The 19,791-nt window shown below is 33.6% G+C and overlaps 1 protein-coding gene across 3 annotated transcripts in view; it reads left to right on the top strand.

Moving 5' to 3' along the window:
- Positions 1-19,791, top strand: part of LOC126890058 (unconventional myosin-Va) — a 223,822-nt gene that overhangs the window by 145,540 nt on the left and 58,491 nt on the right. For all 3 annotated transcript variants that reach the window (XM_050658884.1, XM_050658885.1, XM_050658883.1), the window contains exons 10-13: positions 901-1,175; positions 5,872-6,458; positions 15,777-16,088; positions 17,756-17,902. In XM_050658884.1, the coding sequence (XP_050514841.1) occupies positions 901-1,175; positions 5,872-6,458; positions 15,777-16,088; positions 17,756-17,902 (1,321 nt within the window). The remainder of the gene's footprint in view (positions 1-900; positions 1,176-5,871; positions 6,459-15,776; positions 16,089-17,755; positions 17,903-19,791) is intronic.

Here is a 19,791-nt window from a genome sequence, read left to right as displayed (position 1 = left end):
GCTAGTTTAAATGTTTCATCTGCGTATCGCAGGTTGTCAATGCCTCCCACAGTGACTCCTCAAACCTATTGGTTGATTAATTTTCTCAATATATGTTCAGAAAATATGTTGTGTAATAATGGTGATACTATGCAGCCCTGTCTAGTTCCTGTATTTGTTTTGAACGTATTTGAATATATTCCATTTACTTTAACTTTGGCGAAGTTTTTATCAAACAGATTTATTATTAGTTTAACTAGGTGGTTAAGTGCTCCCATATTTTCGACTGCACTCCAGAGAGGACCCCGTTTTTACTGAATCAAAAACATTTATGTAATCTAGAAAACAGCAGTACTGGTATGTTGTGTTCCCTGCTTTTTCTATTATCTGTGCTGTGTTTAATATCTGCTCACACGTTCTTTTTCGTAGTACGAATCCGCATTGTTCTTCGGCTATCCCTGGGATTAGAAAGTTCTTTAGGCGTTGCTTGATTATATGTAGCAGGATTTTGCCTGCTTGAGGAAAAAGGGAAATGCTTCTATAATGGATGCGTAAGTTTAGTCATCCTTTTTCTGGATAGGGATAAAGGTTGATTCGCAGCACTTATCAGGCCATTCACCTTTATCCATATCATATTGCACTTAATATCCAGTATTACATCTACACCAATATCTTTATATCTATACATTGTTTAAGAGTCTCTGTTGGTATGTCGTTGATCTCTGGGTTTTTTGTTAATTGTTCTGGCTATCTGATTGTATGTTTCTTGTATTCTGAGATAGGTGCATCCTTGAGGACAATGTAGATATGCCAATAGAAATGGAATGATATATTTTTTTAAATAAAACAGTTTCATATATTTTGAATGTTTATTTGATGTTTGTATCGTATTTCTTTCACCAAAAATTAAAAACTTTTTAGGCTCTTATTATTCAAAAACATGTCCGTGGATGGTTGGCACGTAGAGAATACAAGAAAAGAATCAGAAAAATCATTATCTGCCAGTCAGCAATTCGAAGATACTTGGCTAGAAGGCAATATAAGAAACTTCGCATCGAAGCTAGGTCTATCGAACACGTTAAGTCACTTAACAAGGGACTCGAAAATAAGATTATTAGCTTACAACAGAAGATTGACGAACTTAATAAGACTAATTCTGAATTAAAAGGCTATCAGAACGATGTACACGATCTTAAGTAAGTATTTTTATATAAATTACTAGTTTACTTGGTCTGGGTATTTTACTAGAAATTCTCATTAACGATGAGACAGTTATTTTTTTTTTTATTTTGGAATTGTCCAATAAATTGATTCCTATTTTTATTTATAAGAATATCTTCATTATAATCATCAGTTCCTGGTTTCAGTAATTGGAAGGCTTTGTTGTTTTGTCACCAACTATTTTTGTACTTACAGCTCTTTGGTGTATTTTATACAAATACAGTATACTATAACCCATCTACCCATTCTATGGAACTACAGCCCATTTCAGTTCCTAGCCTTCCTCAGCAATCCTTTCCATTCATTTCGGTCTGTAGTGTAGCCATTCTCCTCTACGACCAACTGACAAGTAGATTTCTTGCATCCTGATCATCTTCCCATTACTTTTTTGATCTCTCAATAGATCTTTTCCCCTGAATTCTTGAGTTCAGCAGTTTTTTGGAAGTATTTTTTTTTCGATTCTAGATACATGACCTGCCCATTGAAACCGATGTGGAGCTGGTGCTTTGTACCTATATAATATCGTCGCTAATTTACAAAAAGGTGTTAAGTGATATTTTATTCGAAAGAGGTAAATAAAAGAATTGTTTATGTGTAAAAATTGCAGGTACGAAGGTTCTACCTATTCTGCAAAAAGGGGTCAAGTGTTTTACTTATTGTTGTTGAGATAGTCTTATAATTTTTTGGTGCTAAGTAATATATTTTTAAACTGATTGTATAAAAAGGAGCTAAGTTTCACTTAGTAAAAATATAAAAATGTTACTTTGCCATTTTTTGCAAATCAGCGACGATATGTATTTCAGAATTATTGTATCTGATTCGCCATGTGTTGCTCCCATTTATAGGACCTAGTACTTATCTCAGTACGTTTCTTTCAAATATGCCCATGCGGTTTACAGATTTTTGAGTCGCTATCCAAGTTTTAGACTTATAGCTTTAGACTTTGGCTTGAATTATAGGCCTAAGATATTGGTAAGTTTATGTTTTGAGCCTTCAAAACCCATTGAACACAGCTTGATCTACAGCACATCCCTCGGTTTTAGGAAATTTTCTTTTTTATTTGGCATTACTACAAATTTATGACCTTTTCTTTATTTTGTAGCAATGCTGTCTTGCTTATTTTAGATTCTTCGGCTAACTTCCTGGTACTTATGCCACTTTTTTCGCCATATATTTTTCCCATTTATAGGATAATATAATTGATAGCTTCAGAACAATACCCATTTATAGGGTCTAGTATTTACCTCAGTAACTTTCTTTATAAGATGTTCATGATTTTTGTAGATTTTTGAGTCAATATCCAAGTTTAGACTTACCGATCACTGTTGGTCTTATCATAGTCATTCGATGTACTTACATCTCGTGATTTAAATATCTGGTTCATAGCAAAGTATGCCCTATTGGCTAGGATGATTTTTCTGTAAGCTCTGCATCATTAATGTTGTCTTTTGTAATTTTGACTTCTAAATATACAGTGATGGGCGCGCTAATAACCGACAAAATAATACAAAAGATGGAAAACGTATTAAGTTGTGAGATAAAAAGAAATGAAACTAGTCGAGCTGGGAAATTTAGCGATATTAACTTATATATTTACATTATATTGATTGTCTCCCACCTTTAGACGTATGGTACGAGTTTGGCAACTACCACTGTCACAGTGACAGTTTTAGTTGACATACTCCTCTGATACGTGTAAAGGTGGAAAACAATCAATATAATGTAAATTTATTGTTTAATATCGCTAAATTTCCTAGCTCGACTCGTTTCATTTCTTTTTATCTGACAAATTATTACATTTTCCATCGTTTGCGCTATTTTGCCGGTTATAAAAACGAAACTTATATGGAATCATGTGATAGTTCTTATTATTTCGTGCGGATTTAAAAAACGAATACACAAAGTCAAACAATATTTATTTTAAAGCAATTTAATAACAAATACATAATAATTAAATAAAACAATATGGTATTTAAAAAACAAATTTAAACTGGTTGTTTTAAAGTCAATAGCATAAAAAATTTCAATGTAAAACGAATAATGTTTTAATTGTTTTTATTTTTCTTTTGTTTTTTTTTTGGTGGTCAGTGTTATCACCTTTAGTCCTTATGCAAGCTTCAGTTTGCGTAGGCAAGGCTCCTAATCAAATTATTAACATTTTGTTGTGGTAGGTTGATCCATTCTTCAAGAGCAGCTTGTAGTACTAGCCCTGCGGTGTTTTTTTGGATTTTCCCGGAGGGTTTTAATTTTTCTTTTATAGACTAAGAGCCGCTATAGGTGAAATTTCTTAATCATTTTAGGCACGACGGGACCCTATAACTTAAATAGTAGAACCTAAAAGAAAACGTTTGAGCACTGTGCCGTCACTTTTCAGTGGCACATGCGTCTACAGTGGCGCATCAAACTTTCCACTAATGGACGGGATACATAAATTAAAAAATACCCTCCCTCATTACCAGAATTCAATTTTTTTTTCATTTTTTTAAGTTCTATGTCATTAAGACATAAAATTCATCGTAATTTTAACCCACCACCCCCTTCTCCCTGCCCCCACCATCAAAAACTTTATTTTTCGATTTTATTTTTTTTTGGTGGGATGCAATCAATTTTAAAATTTCAAAAAATTCACACACATAGTTAGGGCTTCTATAAAACACGTCTATTTTTTATAGACCTGTAGGTTGAGTGTACATAACCTCAAAAAATTAAAAAAAATTTTTTTTTTTTTGGAAAAAAGTACATAACTTTTTTTTGGGGATAGCTGCAGATCGAATTTTTTCTTAGTCTTGTGTATTTTATCAAACACTATATTTCCAATTTTTTTCAGATTTTTTTGTAACGCTGGTCACCTGCAAAAATCCAAAAAACTGTTTTTTAAGGGGGTTTTGGGGGTTTGAACGTGTTTTTCTGATTTTTAAATATTCTAAAGGACTCAGTTACTTCAAGTTGCATATAACCTATAAAAACAAAATTGATTTAATGTATTATGAAGTCTATAAAATAGGGAAAATCCTCCAAAACCCCCCAAAAAACAGTTTTTCGGATTTTTGAATGTGGGGAGCCTTACGGAAAAGTCTGAAAGAAATTAAAAATATATGTTTAATAAAACACACAAGATTAAGAAAAAATTAGACCTGCAGCTATTCCTCAAAAAAAGTTATACGCTTTTTTGAAAAAAAGAATTTCTTTTAATTTTTTGAGGTTATGTACCCTCTACCTATGGGTCTATAAAAAATAGGCATGTTTTATTAAAGCCTCAGCTATGCGTTTGAATTTTTTGAAATTTTAAAATTGATTGCATCCCACAAAAAAAAATAAAAACTAAAAATAAAGTTTTTGATGGTGGTGCAGGGGGAAGGGGGTGGTGGGTTAAAATTACGCTGAATCCTATGTGTTAATCACATAGAACTTAAAAAAATAAAAAAAAATTAATTCTGTTAGTAAAGGAGGGTAACTTTTAATTTATTTATCCCGTCCATAAGTGGAAAGTTTGATGCGCCACTGTCGACGCATGTGCCACTGAAAAGTGACGGCACAGTGTTCAAACGTTCTCTTTTAGGTTCTACTATTTAAGTTATAGGGTCCCATCGTGCCTAAAATGATTAAGAAATTTCACCTATAGCGGGTCTTAGTCTATTAAGCATATCCCACAAATACTCTCTAGGGTTAAGCTAGGGTGAGCAAGCAGGGAACTCCAAATAAGGGATACCTTCTGCTTCAATGATATCTCTAGTCACTCTAATGGTATGTAGAGGTCAATCAGATTTGTTTATTTTCAATAAAAACCTTTATTCTTCGCAACAATAACAAGTTTTTTCAAAAGAAATAAATATTGTTTTGAAATACATGGTTATCCCATATAAGTTTGGGTGTGTGTAGCTATCTAGTTTTTCGAAGTTGTCAACACTGTCAGGTCTTGTTGCTCTCTTCGATCGGTTTTATACGAAGATTTCAGTCTTTTTTGTGTTTATTGACAGATCTATTTATTTAGCTTGTGATTAGAGTTCCTTATAACTAATCGATAACTAATATAATAGAACTAATCGATAATATTCATTATAACTAATTTTCGATATTGTGAAATATAAACGTAGTAGTTTCCTATCATGATGATTATTTTTTGAATTTCTATAATTTTCTCGTTTTCAGCATTAATTAGTTTTGTAATTAGATTTCTTCTGCAAGTTTTTCCTTTCTTTTCTTGTAGCATTTCATTTAAATGTGTTAGGTGTAGGTACTTCCATATGACTTCCCTAGACCTTTTCTTAATTATTTTCTTCTTAAGTGTTTGGTCTTGCACAAGTTGTTATCTCTTTTTTATTAAATCTTGTCTGATATCATAGTATTCGTTAAATTTTTATTTAGGATTTCAATGTTTGAATCTATGTCTAGTAGTTTAATACGTTCTGTCAGTTTGTGTTCGTATTCGATTTTTCTGTTTTAGTTCGCCTATATTTATTGTTTTCTATGTGGCGTTTATAAGTTTTCTCCTTTCTGTCTTGCTGTTAATTCTTATTCCATATCTTAGCATTCTGTCATCGCTACCTGTGTTTATCCTGTTTAACACATTGTGTTTTCTGTTTTTCTTTGTATTTTTCCCTTTATCCCCGTCTAAATTGTTACATGAGATTATGTTAAATATTTTAGTAAACAATAAACCTATTTTTTTAGATCAAAACTACAAACTTTTAAAGCAATGGAATTAGATATAAAGGTTCTAAATAATCTAATAATAGAAAAGAACAAGAAAATAGACAAATTAGAGTCAGATGTAAAGGCCGAAAGAGATGAGAAAGTTGACTTGATTAACGAACAAGATCGAATTAGGCAAGAAATCGAAGATGAGCGACTAGTTTTGGCACAAGAGACAGCAAAACTAAGAGAAGAACTGGAAAATATGAACGAGATTGTTCGTGTGAGTGAAAAGGGTGCCGAAGAAAACCTAAAGGTGCGATTAGAAGAAGAGAAATTGATTATCATGAACGAAGCTGATTCTGATAGAGAAGCGTATCAAAGACTATTGAATGAGTATCACACCTTAGAGCAATACTGTGAAGAACTTAAACTTCAGATGAAATCACAAGGGTTCCCAGGCTTCCATAAGAGAAATATTAGCGATTTAAGCAGTATATCGGCTATAGATGAGGTTTTATTAAATGCAGAAGTACCTGAAGACTATGGATATGGATCTGTGAGGTCTACAACCAGTAGTAACTCCGCAAGGGAAAGATTAGAGAACGTTGACTGGAAAATTGAAGGTAAGTTGCATTATTACTAATAATTTTCTATTTATTTTCTATGAAGTTTTAAGGTTATCATTGTTTCATTTGATTGTACAAAATAATCTACAGAACAAGTCTGATACTGCTTTACTGGCGAATTTTAATAAGACCCAAAATGAAACTAGTGAAGTTATCTTTCGACACATTTATTAGTAAAATAATAACTTAAAATATCTTTAACCCTCTAATACTAACACACCCTCTCACAGACAATATCTCACCAATGGATATAGGATACCTTCCCACCGCATCAATTCTCAGCGTGTGCCGTTCATATAATTTCACTACTTGTCGATACAGACTGTCGTTTTGACATATATTTGAATTCAAGAATATGGATGTTGAAGGGTCCGAAAGCAAAAGTCATCATCATCATCACGTAGCGCTACAACCCTAGGTGGATACTGGCTGACTGTACAACTTTCTTCCAATTTCTTCGGTCTTCCATCAACCTAGGGTCAAATGGAATATTCATTTTCCGGAGATCTGCTTGGATGTTATCTCTCCATCGCATTCTGGGACGTCCAAGTGGTCTTTTGCCTGTAGGAATCTCCTCCCATACCAGTTTTACAAGTCTTTCGTTATGAAGTCTGTGCACGTGGCCTGCCCATCTTAGTCGCTGTGATTTAATTTCTTGGACAATATCGGTGTCATTGTAAAGTGCTTTTAATACGATGTTGGTTCTGATCCTATACTGGTTTGTGTTAATGTCGTGGTGAGGTCCGAAAATTTTTCTAAGTATTTTTCGTTCAAAACGTCTGAGCTTTTCTTCGTTTGATTTGGTCATGGTCCACGTTTCGCATCCATATGTTAGTACTGGTCTGACGATGGATTTATAAATTTTGATCTTGTAGGATTTTATAAGCTTATCCAGTGCGAATAGACAGCGATTTGCTGATTGGATTCTGTCTTTTATTTCTTCAGTAACATCATTGTCACCTGTGATTACGACCCTCAGATACTTAAAACGTTGTACCGTTCGAAATTGAAGGTGTTGACCGTCACATTTTGTCCTATCCTGTCTCTTCGTGTCGTTATATTTATACACATATATTTCGTCTTCTCTTCATTAATCCTCAGCCCTACTTTGCTTGTTGCTCCTTCCACCTTGTTGAAAATGGCTTTTGTGGATAGGATGGACTCTCCAACGAGATCAATGTCATCTGTGTAAACTAGTAATAACTTGGGACCTTGAACCGATAGCAGTTCTGTCCTTATTTCGGCCGACCTCATGGCTTTCTCTTATACAAGGTTAAAAAGTAGTGGAGATAACGCATCACCCTATCTGAATCCACTGTTGATTTCAAAGCTGTCAGACAGTTTATTATTTACACGTACTTTTAATATTCCACCCTCCATACATACTTTAGTCATCCGCATGAGTTTCTTTGGTATTGAGAACTCCGCCATGGCATTCCATACTTGGCTTCTTTCTACGCTATCATATGCTTGTCGAAAGTCTATAAAGAGATTGTGTATGGGTCTGTTATACTCCCATCACTTTTCTAGAAGCTGTCTCAGCGTGAATAGTTGATCTATTGTGGATCTGTTTTCCCTAAAACCGGCTTGATATTCTCCTAGGACATTTTCAGCATAAGGGGTTAGTCTACTAAGAATGATGTTTGAGAGGATTTCATATGCCGTGTTTAGAAGTGAAATTCCTCTATAATTCGTGCATTTTGTTTTATCCCCTTTTTTGTAGATGGGCACTATGATGTTTTCCTCCCATCTTGCTGGTATCCTTTCTTCTAACCATATTCGAGTTATTAAGTTGTGGATTTGGCGATGTAGTGCGTCTCCACCATATTTCAGAAGTTCTGCTGGTATCTCGTCCGTACCCGGCGCTTTGTGATTTTTCAGCTTATTTAACGCCTTTTGGGTTTCTTCAAAAGAGGAATTTTCGACCGGAATGTCCGCTGTGATATAGATCTCTTCTTTGTGCTGTTCTTCCTGTATGATGTTGAGAAGGTCCCTGAAATACTATTTCCATTCTTCTGTTAGTTCTTTATCGTCCATTATCATATGACCTTGATTGTCTCTCAGTGTATGGATAGAATTGGTTCTACGTCCTCTTTTCTCAGTGGAAATTGCTTTATAGTATTCTCTGGAGCCTGGTTTGGGTCGATCCCTATCCATAGCTTCATATTTTTGTTGTTCATAGTTTCTTTTCTTTGTGCATATCATTTTTCTTGTTTCTCTTCGGCAGTCGTAGTGTTCCTTTTTACTTTTGTCTGTTTGTAGTTGTATCCATGTCTTCCTTACGATTTGTCTTTTTTCCAGCTGTTTCCGACATTCCTCGTCATACCATGTTTTTGCCCTCTTCTGCCTACTCCTTCCAAAGATCTTGTCGGCAGTCTTGGTTATTATTTCGGCAGTTGTTTCCCACAGCTCTTCTATATCATTGTAAACTATTTCAGAGTTCAAGGTTTGTTCAAGTTTTTCTATATATTTTTGATGTTTCTCTGTATTCTGCATTTCGTCCATGTTCCATTGTGGGTTCATTGTTGTTTTGTTGTATTTGTGGCTAGATATTCTGGATTTGACTTTTGTTCTGACTAAGTAATGATCTGTGTCTCCGTCTATTCCTCTGAGGCTTTTTACGTCTATGATATTGCTCCCATGTCGGGCATCTACAATGATGTGGTCAATTTGGTTTCGCGTAATATGGTCGTTTGAGATCCAGGTTTGCTTATGAATGTCTTTATGCGGAAACATTGTTGACTTTATTAACATGTTATTAGCTGCTGCAGTTTCTGTGAGTCTTAAGCCATTATCGTTGGATATATTGTGGAGGCTATGTTTACCGATTGTGGGGTGTAGGCTAGACTCTTTGCCTATTTTAGCATTAAAATCTCCGCAGAGTATGCGCATATCTTGTTTGGGCATCGTATCTATCACTCTTTCTAGGGCGTCGTAGAAGTCATCCTTGATATCTTCATCCTTCTCTTCCGTTGGTGCATGAGCTGAGATGATAGAAATGTTGTATAGTTCTCCCTTCATTCTGATGTAGCATATCCTTTCGTTTATAGGTTAAAAAATTAGCATATTCTATACTAGACCGTCTCTAATCACAAAGCCCGTTCCAAATTCATGTCTTCCGTTTTTGTTGCCGCTGAAGAAGATGGTGGATTTACTTATTTTTTTATATTTTCATCGTCTGGCCATCTTATTTCTTGGACTGTTGTTTATTTCAAGTTGAATACACTGCTTTGAGCATGCACAAAAAAAAACTCTTTCTACCTGCCATATCTCTTTTTGTGTTATAACTAGAAGATTGAAGAAGGAACAAAGCTTTTTTTTTATGAGCTACAAAAATGTTTTAAATAATTTTTTTAGTTAGATGTATTGTTTTTAAGGTATTCGCCAAAAGCCGTTTGAAAAGGTGTTATATTTCAATGAAAATGGCCAATTTTCAACCAAGAATAACTCAAAAAGTATTGAGTTTCCGAAAAAAAATTATATAAGAGTTTTTGCTTAGAATAGGGTTCTCTAGCAACTTCCGTAGTTGTTTAACCAAAAAATTTTCCAACCCCAAGACAAAAGCACACATCGGCATAGGGTAGACTTTTAAATAAGGAGATATTTTCAGGCTATTCCTAAAATTTCATTAAAATCCATGCAGTAGGATAGAATTCGGAGGTAATAACCTGTTCTTGCTCTCATTGACTGCACTAATAATGCTTGAATGATGTTTTCAATGCATTTCTTATTTGGAATCTAACGAGTAGGGGCGCATACAGACAATTTCTACGTAGATAACGTACAGTAAAACGCATGCATTAGGCACGGGAAACACTATGTGTTTATATCTTTGTTTAACAATAAAAAAATTAATTTTTAGCAATGCAAATAATCAAAACCGATAAAATTTGACTTGAACTTTCAAATGTAGTAAGCGGAATGGCAATTTTATTTTTTAATCAAAAGTTATTCGGGTTCAAAAATTCACTTTTTCGATTTTTTGAAAGTTCAACGGCGTTTATCTCGAAAACTATGCATCCTATGAAAAAACTTGTAAGAACATTTTTTGCTTAGAATCACCCAAAAAATACAAAAAAAAAAATGATTTGTTTTGCGAAAAATCTCTGTTACGTAATTCCTCAAGTTCTTTGTTTATAACTATCTTATCGACATCCGGATCAACTGTTACCCAAAAAATTCGTGTTCTACGGGTCAAAATAGATAAAAAAGCTTGGGTAATTCTATCTGAATTAAGGAGGCCGCTGTACCCCCCCTGGGAACAGGACTATATCAAAAGCAATATGTTATTTCCTGTTTATGTGTGTAAGGTTTGATGATCCAGTAACTAGGGGTGTGAAAAAAACTGTAAATTTAGGCGTTCTAGTGTCAGAAATATTCGATATTTTTGTTAAGAATTGTCAAACTACTTACATCATAGTCAAATTAGCATGCACTGATAAAATGCTTTTGGGACTTAAAGGTCCTTTGGACCCCCAAATTCATAAATGACCAAATTAGGAGATGTATATCCAAAAATTTAGATGGAAATAGACTACCAGATGATAAACAGTCGTGCTAGTCTTCATCTTGTTTGTACTAACACCTCCACCAGTTGTTTCTAATGATATCAAAAAAGTTCTGAGGGTTAGTATATCTAGTGGTAGACCAAGAACTATTAAAAGGAGTAATTCTCATTTGGCTAGCCCAGTTCTCAATTCAAAGAATAAACTACAACTCTTTAGCTCAGTGGTTTCTTTCCAACCTGTGTGGCGCGCCCCCTAGGGGGGCGCGAGACTGTTACAAGGGGGCATGTAGCTGTAACAATTGTTTATTACAAGGAGGATATTGTAACAAAATGTCTGAAAATTAATTTAAAAATAGGATAAACACTATTAAAAAACAAATTTTATTATTTTTTATATATATTTTTACATGATATTGTATAAATATTATTCTGTAGTGAATCAAATAAATTATAACATCAGTTGAGTATTCATGAACTTAGATTCAAAAATTAAGGGGGCGCAACAATTTTTTGTTTTTGAAGATATTCTTCTTTAGCGGCGAATCGATTGAGGGTAAAATTTTATTGATCCGCGCGCATGCGCACACCGACAGTATGGTATTAGTTGTTATACGGGCTCTGATTGGGTGTTGAAATTTTTGAAATGATTTGTCAATAATTGTTCAATATGGAGGTTATCGGTAAACAAAAATATTGTATAATATTAGTTTTTATTGATGTGTGGACAGAAATAAAATAAAATTTATAATTATAGTGACTTTTTAAATAGTTTTGAAAAGCCGCAGGTACGTAATTCTAAATGTTTCAGTTAGAAATACCTAATAGTTTCAATACCTATCTATTTGGAAAATGTAAACAAAATAATGTAGTTACCTATTAGTAGGCAATGCTTTAATTTACATAATCTGATTACGAACAAACTTTCTACAAATCGTCATCTCATATATCGTTTTCTTACTCTATATTTTGTTGTATTTTATTTCGACAAAAATCAAACTAATAATTTTATTAAATTCATATAAATTTATGGCGTAAACGTTTAGTTTGTGTATATTCCCACATGACGTATACGAGAGTTTGGTGCAGTTTGAAATGGCGTCAACTTTCGTACGGCGCGGTAGACGTGAAGTGGGTTCAAGCCCCAAGCAAGTTATTATTTTTTTATTTTTTTTTATAGATTTTATGATTGTAAGTATATTATTATATAATTTTTGAAGATATTCTTCTTTTTTGAAAGTGGTAGATAAGAAAGTTAGTTTGATTTTTAAATAAAATAAGTACAAATAACCTTTTAAGTATATTTACTTCGTTTAAATTACCTATTATATAATAGAAGAATATCTTCTTACGTGCGTACAAAGTACACACACATTCTTTTTTTTTAGGGGGGCGCAGGTACAAAAAGGTAGGAAACCACTGCTTAGCTAGTGTAATAAGTTTGAATATAGGTAAATGTTACTGGAATGTAATGAAACTGGCATTATATTAGAAACGCATTAGGTTGGTTTTCGGTAGGTAATACTGATCAATAAAAATAGGTTATAATATATCTAATAACAAAATTTGATATACCGGGTGTCCACTTATATTTTCCCTCATTTTAACTGCATATAACTTTTAAGCGACTCAAGATAGAAATATGCGGTTTTCGCTGAAATGTTTTATTTTAGTAAAATTTTTATTTGAATGGATTAAATTTTTTATATCGCTTTTAATTACGAAAAAAAAAATTGCGGATTTTTTAAGAAAACGTTGACTTTTTTTTTAATGGAACACCCAGTATATTTTTTTGTAAATTAAAAGAATGATGGACTGCCTGGATTTTAATGAAATTTTGGGCCTAGCCTCTACTTAGCTCCTTACTCAAAGTCTACCCTATGCCGATGTGTGCTTTTATCTTGAGGGTGGTTCCCACTCCTTAGGGGTGGAAAATTTTTTTGGTTAAAATTACCACGGAATTCGCTAGAAAGCCTAATTCTAAGGAAAAACTGTTCTATATTTTTTTTTAAACTCATTGGTAATTTTCATTGAAACGTAATACCTTTTCGAACTGTTTTTGCGAATACCTTAAAAACTATGTATCTAACTAAAAAAACTATATTAAACATTTTTGTAGGTTATAAAAAACAAAGAGATAGTTTCCTTCATAAATCTTCTAGTTATAATACAAAAAGAGATATGGTAGTTGAAAATAGTTTGTTTTTTGGTACATTCTCAAATTGGTGTATTCAACTTGAAATAACAGAGAAACGGTCGATTTTAGGTGTATAATGCTACCAATATCTTTTGTAGTACTTGAAAAGACCTTTAAAATGAGCTATATTAAAGGTCTACTACATTAAAATTAAGCGAACATTAAAATTAAGCGAGATATGCTGCAAACAAAATTGATAACTAATGTATTTTAAGAAAAAATGAGAATTAATTTTAACCCCCATCCACCAAAATGTGAATGCATCATTTTCCTTCCACAATACCTTTTATTATAGTGTTATTTATATGTTCAAAAAGTTGGATGGGTTTAAAATGAATGGTTTTTGAAAAAAAAAGATCAAATTATAAAGTATTTTTAAATTTTTTTAAAAATCTTCATTTCTCTGCATGTAACTTGAAAATGATAAGAGATAAGTACAGTAATGAAAAATAAAAAGGAAATTTTTATCTGAAAAGGCCTTACATTTTTGTGTGGTATATTTTTTTGTAACTCTTATCTTTTTCAAGTTACATCAAGGAAAGGAAGATTTTTAAGAAATTTTAAAAATCCGCTCTATAATTTGATCTTATTTTTTTCAAAAACCATTCATTTTATCCATCAAAAACCATCCAATCCAACTTTTTGGACATAGAAATTACACTATCATAAAAAGTATTGCAGAAGGAAAACGATGTATTTAAATTCTGATGGATGAGGAGTTAAATATATTTCTCATTTCTTCTTAAAATACATTAGTCATCAACTTTTTTGCAGAATATCTCGCTTAGTTTGAATGTTATCGACATTGTGTATTGCTCATTTTAAAGGTCTTTTCAGGCACTACAAAAGTTATTAGTATCATTATATACCTAAAATCGACAGTTTCTCTGTTATTTCAAGTTGAATAGACCGATTTGATCACGCAAAAAAAACAAACTGTTCTTACCAACCATATCCCTCTTTGTATTTTAACTAGAAGATTTATGAAGGAACGAATCTCTTTGTTTTTTTTTATTTTATTTAACATGCTCTACAGACCTTGGAGGCCTAGGGCTTTACAACTTAACAATAACAATTTTACATAATACAAATAACAATATATACTAATGTCTTATATTTATTATATAATTTGATTTAATGACTATGTAAAAATTGCTGCACTATGTTTCTCCACTGTATCCTGTTTTTTGCTTTCTCTTTCCAGTCTGTAATTTCCATCGATCCTATATCTTCTTGAAACTTTTCGTGCCATCTTTTTCTTGGTCTACCTCGTCTCCTTGTCCCAACTGGTTTTCTTAATAGTATCTTCTTTGGCATTCTTGACCTATCCATCCTCTCGACATGACCTGCCCACCTGATTCTTTGTGCCTTTGTGTATCTTGTTATAGTTGGTTCCTTGTAAAGCATCCTTAATTCTTCATTAGTTCTTCTTTGCCAACCATCTGCCGTATTTTTTCCCCCGAAAATAGTCCTCAGTACCTTGCGTTCCCATCTCTCTATCATTTCTTCTTCTGTTTTGTTTAGTACCCATGTTTCACATCCGTAGGTGACTGTTGCTCTTATTACAGTTTGGTATATTCTAATTTTCGTCTTTCTTGATACGTAATTTGACTTTAATAATTTTTTTAAACTGCCGACCTTTCGGTTACCTTTAGCTATCCTGTGCTTTAGTTCGTTTTGCTCGTGTCCTTTTTCATCTATAATGGCACCTAGATATGTAAAGTGATTTACTCGTTTAAATTTATATTCTTTTCCATCGAACGCTGTTAACTTTAGCATATCTACAGGTTCTCTTTCTGTGTTGCCTAGCACCATATACTTCGTCTTTTCTTCATTTATTTCTAGGCCGAATTTTTTTGCCTCTCTGACTAATCTTCTCATGATTTTCTTTAATTCGGTATTAGTTTTTGCTAGCAGTGTAAGGTCGTCGGCGTAGGCCATGCATTGATGTTCGTTACGGTAGATCGTTTCTTGTGTTTCTATTCTGCTGTTCCTTACAATTGTTTCCAAAACTAGGTTAAATAACACAGTTGATAGAGGGTCACCTTGTCTAAGTCCTTTTTTGACTATAAACTCTTCCGATTTGTGACTGTTCCACACTATTTCGTTAGATGTCATATTTAAGGTAATTCTTTTTTTTTATAAACTACAAAAATGTTTTAATAGTTTTTTTAGTTAGATGCATAGTTTTTAGGGTATTCGCAAAAATCCGTCCGAAAAGGTGTCATTTTTGATTTCAATATTGCATCTCTCATTTTTAAAATTACCTACTCAGTCATTTTTGACAACCGATTTTAAAAAACTTTATATCGCTGGATAGGTGAATGACCGTTCTTTAAATTTACAAAAAAAATATACTGGGTGTTTCATTAAAAAACGTTTTTTCAAAAGTCCGCCATTTTTTTAAAGCGATATAAAAAAATTCAATCCATTCAAACAAAACTACTAAAATAAAACATTTTATCGAAAACCGAATATTTCTATCTTGAGCCGTTTAGAAGTTATGGTCAGTTAAAATGGGGGAAAATATAAGTGGACACCCGGTATAAGTCGGAAAAAACTCGGTTCTATCAGATGTTTTACATCTGTTTAACATTTACAAAATCTGTTTTAGCAACAAGCGAGAACCATACTCCTACAAACACCAGCACAAGCGATACTAACACCAACCAAGAAGTGGAGACATCTGAACCCCCTGTGGAGCAAAACGTGGACGTTGGACTGGTTCTACAGCTTCAACATAAATTGTCTGCTACTGACAGAGAAAAACTACGCATGCAGAAACGTCTCGATGAAATGGATCTGTCTCCAAAAGTCGAGAAAGCTAAGACTGAAGCTGAGTATTCCATTAGGATATCTGAACTTGAATTGGGCAATTCGCAACTTAAAAATCAGCTATTTGAGCTACAAAATAGTATTAATGAAGGTAGGTAGTAAAAATTCAGTTTAATGTGAATGAAACCTTTAGGTGTATGCTTTCATTGCCGGTGTTTTTTTAATGATATAGGCTGTAGTAGCCTTCAAGTGTTTCTTCTCATTGTGTTTCTTTTATCTATTAATCTACACATTTATTAATTTCTGATTTAATCTGGTAATCTATGTTTTCATTTAAATATTTAGCCATCTTCTAATATCTTTCGCATGGGCTTCTTTCTTCTTCTTCTCATTGTGTAAACATGATTCTGTCTATTTTTCTAATATCTATGTATTCGTTAATTAATTACAATAATTTATATACTATGCAATAGAAACTAATAAAACTAATAATACATCTACTGTGACTATGGAACGAACAGATAAATGTTGAACACTATCAACAACCAAAGTGGTATTCAGGATGATCGTAAAGGGGGGGGGGAGTTACAACTTCAAACTGGCTTGATTTGTTAGCAACACATAATGGTGTTAAGCGTATAGAGCTCGGGGCGTTATAACCCCCATAACCCCCCTGGTTACGCCTATGTCAACAACTAAAATCGCTGTTTACATGCACTGTAAACAACAACAACGTTGTTGTTGTTTACATGCACTGTAAACAACAACAACGTTGTTGTTTGTATCCTAGTAATATAATTTCATTCAGATTATTTGTTATCACTTTGGTTGTTAATTTAAGTATTGCGTTTGTTAAATTAATTCCTCTGTAATTCCCCGGGTCCGATTTATCTTCTTTTTTAAAGAGGGGTATTAAGATTCTTGATGTCTTATTATTTTTTTGTTGTGTTATTTTTTGGATTAGTTTAATAATAATGGTTATGATAAACTGGATGAATTTGGTAGCATCAAGGAAATTACAAAAAATGGAAAATGACCAGGAGAGGACAGAATACGGTATGGCTATCCATTTTCTCAGGTAGCCTTACTTACCTCCTTGGTAGTGTTAGTTGTAGCCCTTAGATGACAGGGTCTTCTTACAATATGACCAAAAATGGCAGCATTGCTCCTGTAGTGATCCTTTCTCAAGTTAACATACTACTTTTCTAACTTGGCTACACTGTACTGATGATTGGGCCAGTAAGTCCGAAATACGTATATACAGTTGTCCTCCAGCATTCCATATATTTTCTTTTATATATTCACATTCACTTTGCGAGTTTCTGCCAAACATTTTCTTCATCTATAGCTATATTATTTATACTCGCTTACTCAACATCATTTATTTAATAACGTTATGGCGATCCATTTCCCCAGGTAGCCTCAACGGCCTTCCGGTAGAGATTTAAGGGGGAATATCACTGAGCCGCAAGTCCTTGCCGCACTTTATTTTCCGTTCACCGGGCCGGGGATTAAACTCGCATTCATCACGGTGAAGTGATATGCGGCCCACCGCTCTTCCCGCAAGGCTTAACCTAACCTATAATCCAGGAGCGTCATTTGAAATTTTGATAGGGGGGGCAAGCATTACATATACAATACATTTATAATATGCAAACATAATACAAAATTGATCTACTTTTTGTAAATTTCAGTAATTTTTAGGGTTAGGGGGGCAAATGCCCCCCTGCCCCCTATCAAATGACGCCCCTGCTATAATCTTTAATATAACTTAATCTAGTCTAATCTATACTTTAATTTATTTATATTGTTTTGTAGGTCAAGGTGTAACGCAACTTCACGAGCAACTAGCTACAGCACAGAACGAACTCGAACGACGAGGTGAAGAAATTATTCAACTGAAGAGTGTCTTGGCAAATCAGACCAATAACATGAAATCTATATTGAACTCAAAAACTCATACAGGTACACGTATATTGCATGATGCAGGGTTTTCTTGTATTAATTGTTACTGTATATTATAAAGTTGTTCTCAATATTTTTGTTATATTTTTAATAATTTCTTCTTCTTTAAGTACCGTCTCCCAATCGGACGTTGGTTATCATCATCATTATCTTTACTTTATCTCTCGCTGCACTGAAGAGTTCTATTAAATAGCATTTAAACCAGTCCCTTAAATTGTTCAACTATTATGCTGTCCTTCTTCCTATACTCCTTCCTTATTTTATATTTCCCTGTATTATCGATCTTACCATTTCGTACCGCTGTCCCCTCATTACGTGTCCCAGATATTGTAACTCTCTTATTATTTTTGTGTTTATTATTTTTATTCTTTGCTCATTTCTCGCAATATTTCGTATTAGTTTTCTTATGTGTCCATGATGGTTATGTCCACAGTTTCCATTCCTAGGTGCGTATGGAGGTCAATGTTTGCACATGCGAAAAAGAATCAATCTACAATGTTTTTCAGTATTTTGTTATGAAATTTTTGTGTTATTATATTTCTTGATCTAGCACACCCCCATAGTGAAAATTCGTAAGTACGTAAGGCCCGGCGCAAATTGAACCTAAGCGAGAAACAACCTGCACCGGCGAACTGCGTAGACAGTTTTGCGCATCCTACTATCAGGTCATCCGTTCGCAGGTCTCGCTTGGGAACGTTTGTCATCTGCGTACAGTTTTCTTGGGTCGTGGGACGCGTGACTCACTGCCAGATGTTTATTTTTATTTGTTTTTGTTTGCAAGGTGGACATGTTTAAAATGAATACGGATGGTATTACCTAAGTACAATTTATTGTCATAAATCAAAATATTAGCGTAGTCAAAAGCCCAAATGAAAACTGCTTTGTCTTTATCATTAAATCCTGATAACTTTTGCTATACCCTATTCCACGAACATACGCCTGTTTTGGATTACTTCGACAACGAATATTTTACTGTGCAAAATAAGAAGAACGAAAGTAAATTGCAAATTAAAGTGTTGTTTATTGGAATAATTATTAGAACAAAATACTTAAGTACTTCTTATGTTGCACAGTAAAATATTCATTGTCGAAGTAATCCAAAACAGGCGTATGTTCGTGGAATGGCCCATAGACTAAATAAGCTTATATACTAAATAATGTTGGTAGACGAAATTAAAAATCAAAGTTATGCCTTTACAATAACACATTATTTAGAAAAATAAGGTGAAAATTATTCATGTTACTTAAAACCGTGATCGATAAATATATCGTATTACCCTCAAATTTAACTTGACGGCATAATACATTTTTATTTATGCTTAAAAATTAAAAACGAAATATGCAGATGTTATTTTTATGACCCATCAGTAGTGGAGGGATTATGAAATAACTCTGAGATTATTTTAAATATGTAGGTATTATGTGTTGAAATAAAATACTTAGTGCAACATACCTTATTATGCACCCGCTTATGATCAAATTCGATGTTTTCCAAAGTCATAATACCGCCACGACTACTAAGGACGTGTTTAAGATAAAGATATTTTTAAAACGTTACGAGATACAAGTACGGAAATACCGATTTAAAGTTGCCTACTCAATTCAGCACAAGGATCAGATACATAAGTATTTTGTAATCAGTATTATTTGTACTGAGTACCACTGAGAACCGGTATCAAAAGTAACCGTTACACGTCCGCATTGATTTTGCCCGTCTCTTTTCGTCACGGCGACAGCCAACGGTTGGGTTGGGTTGGGTTTAATATGCGGTGCGCTAGAAAAATAAATTCACGGGTCACCCGTCCCGCCGGCGCAGCTTGTGTCTCGCTTAGGTTCAATTTGCGCCGGGCCTTAATGTCTAAATATTCAAGACCAGAAACTTGGTCTCG

This window comes from Diabrotica virgifera, chromosome 8 (assembly GCF_917563875.1).
Source record: "Diabrotica virgifera virgifera chromosome 8, PGI_DIABVI_V3a".
NCBI classification, from domain to species: domain Eukaryota; kingdom Metazoa; phylum Arthropoda; class Insecta; order Coleoptera; family Chrysomelidae; genus Diabrotica; species Diabrotica virgifera.
Note: the sequence above shows the minus strand (reverse complement) of the source record. Positions and strands in the feature narration are given on the sequence as shown.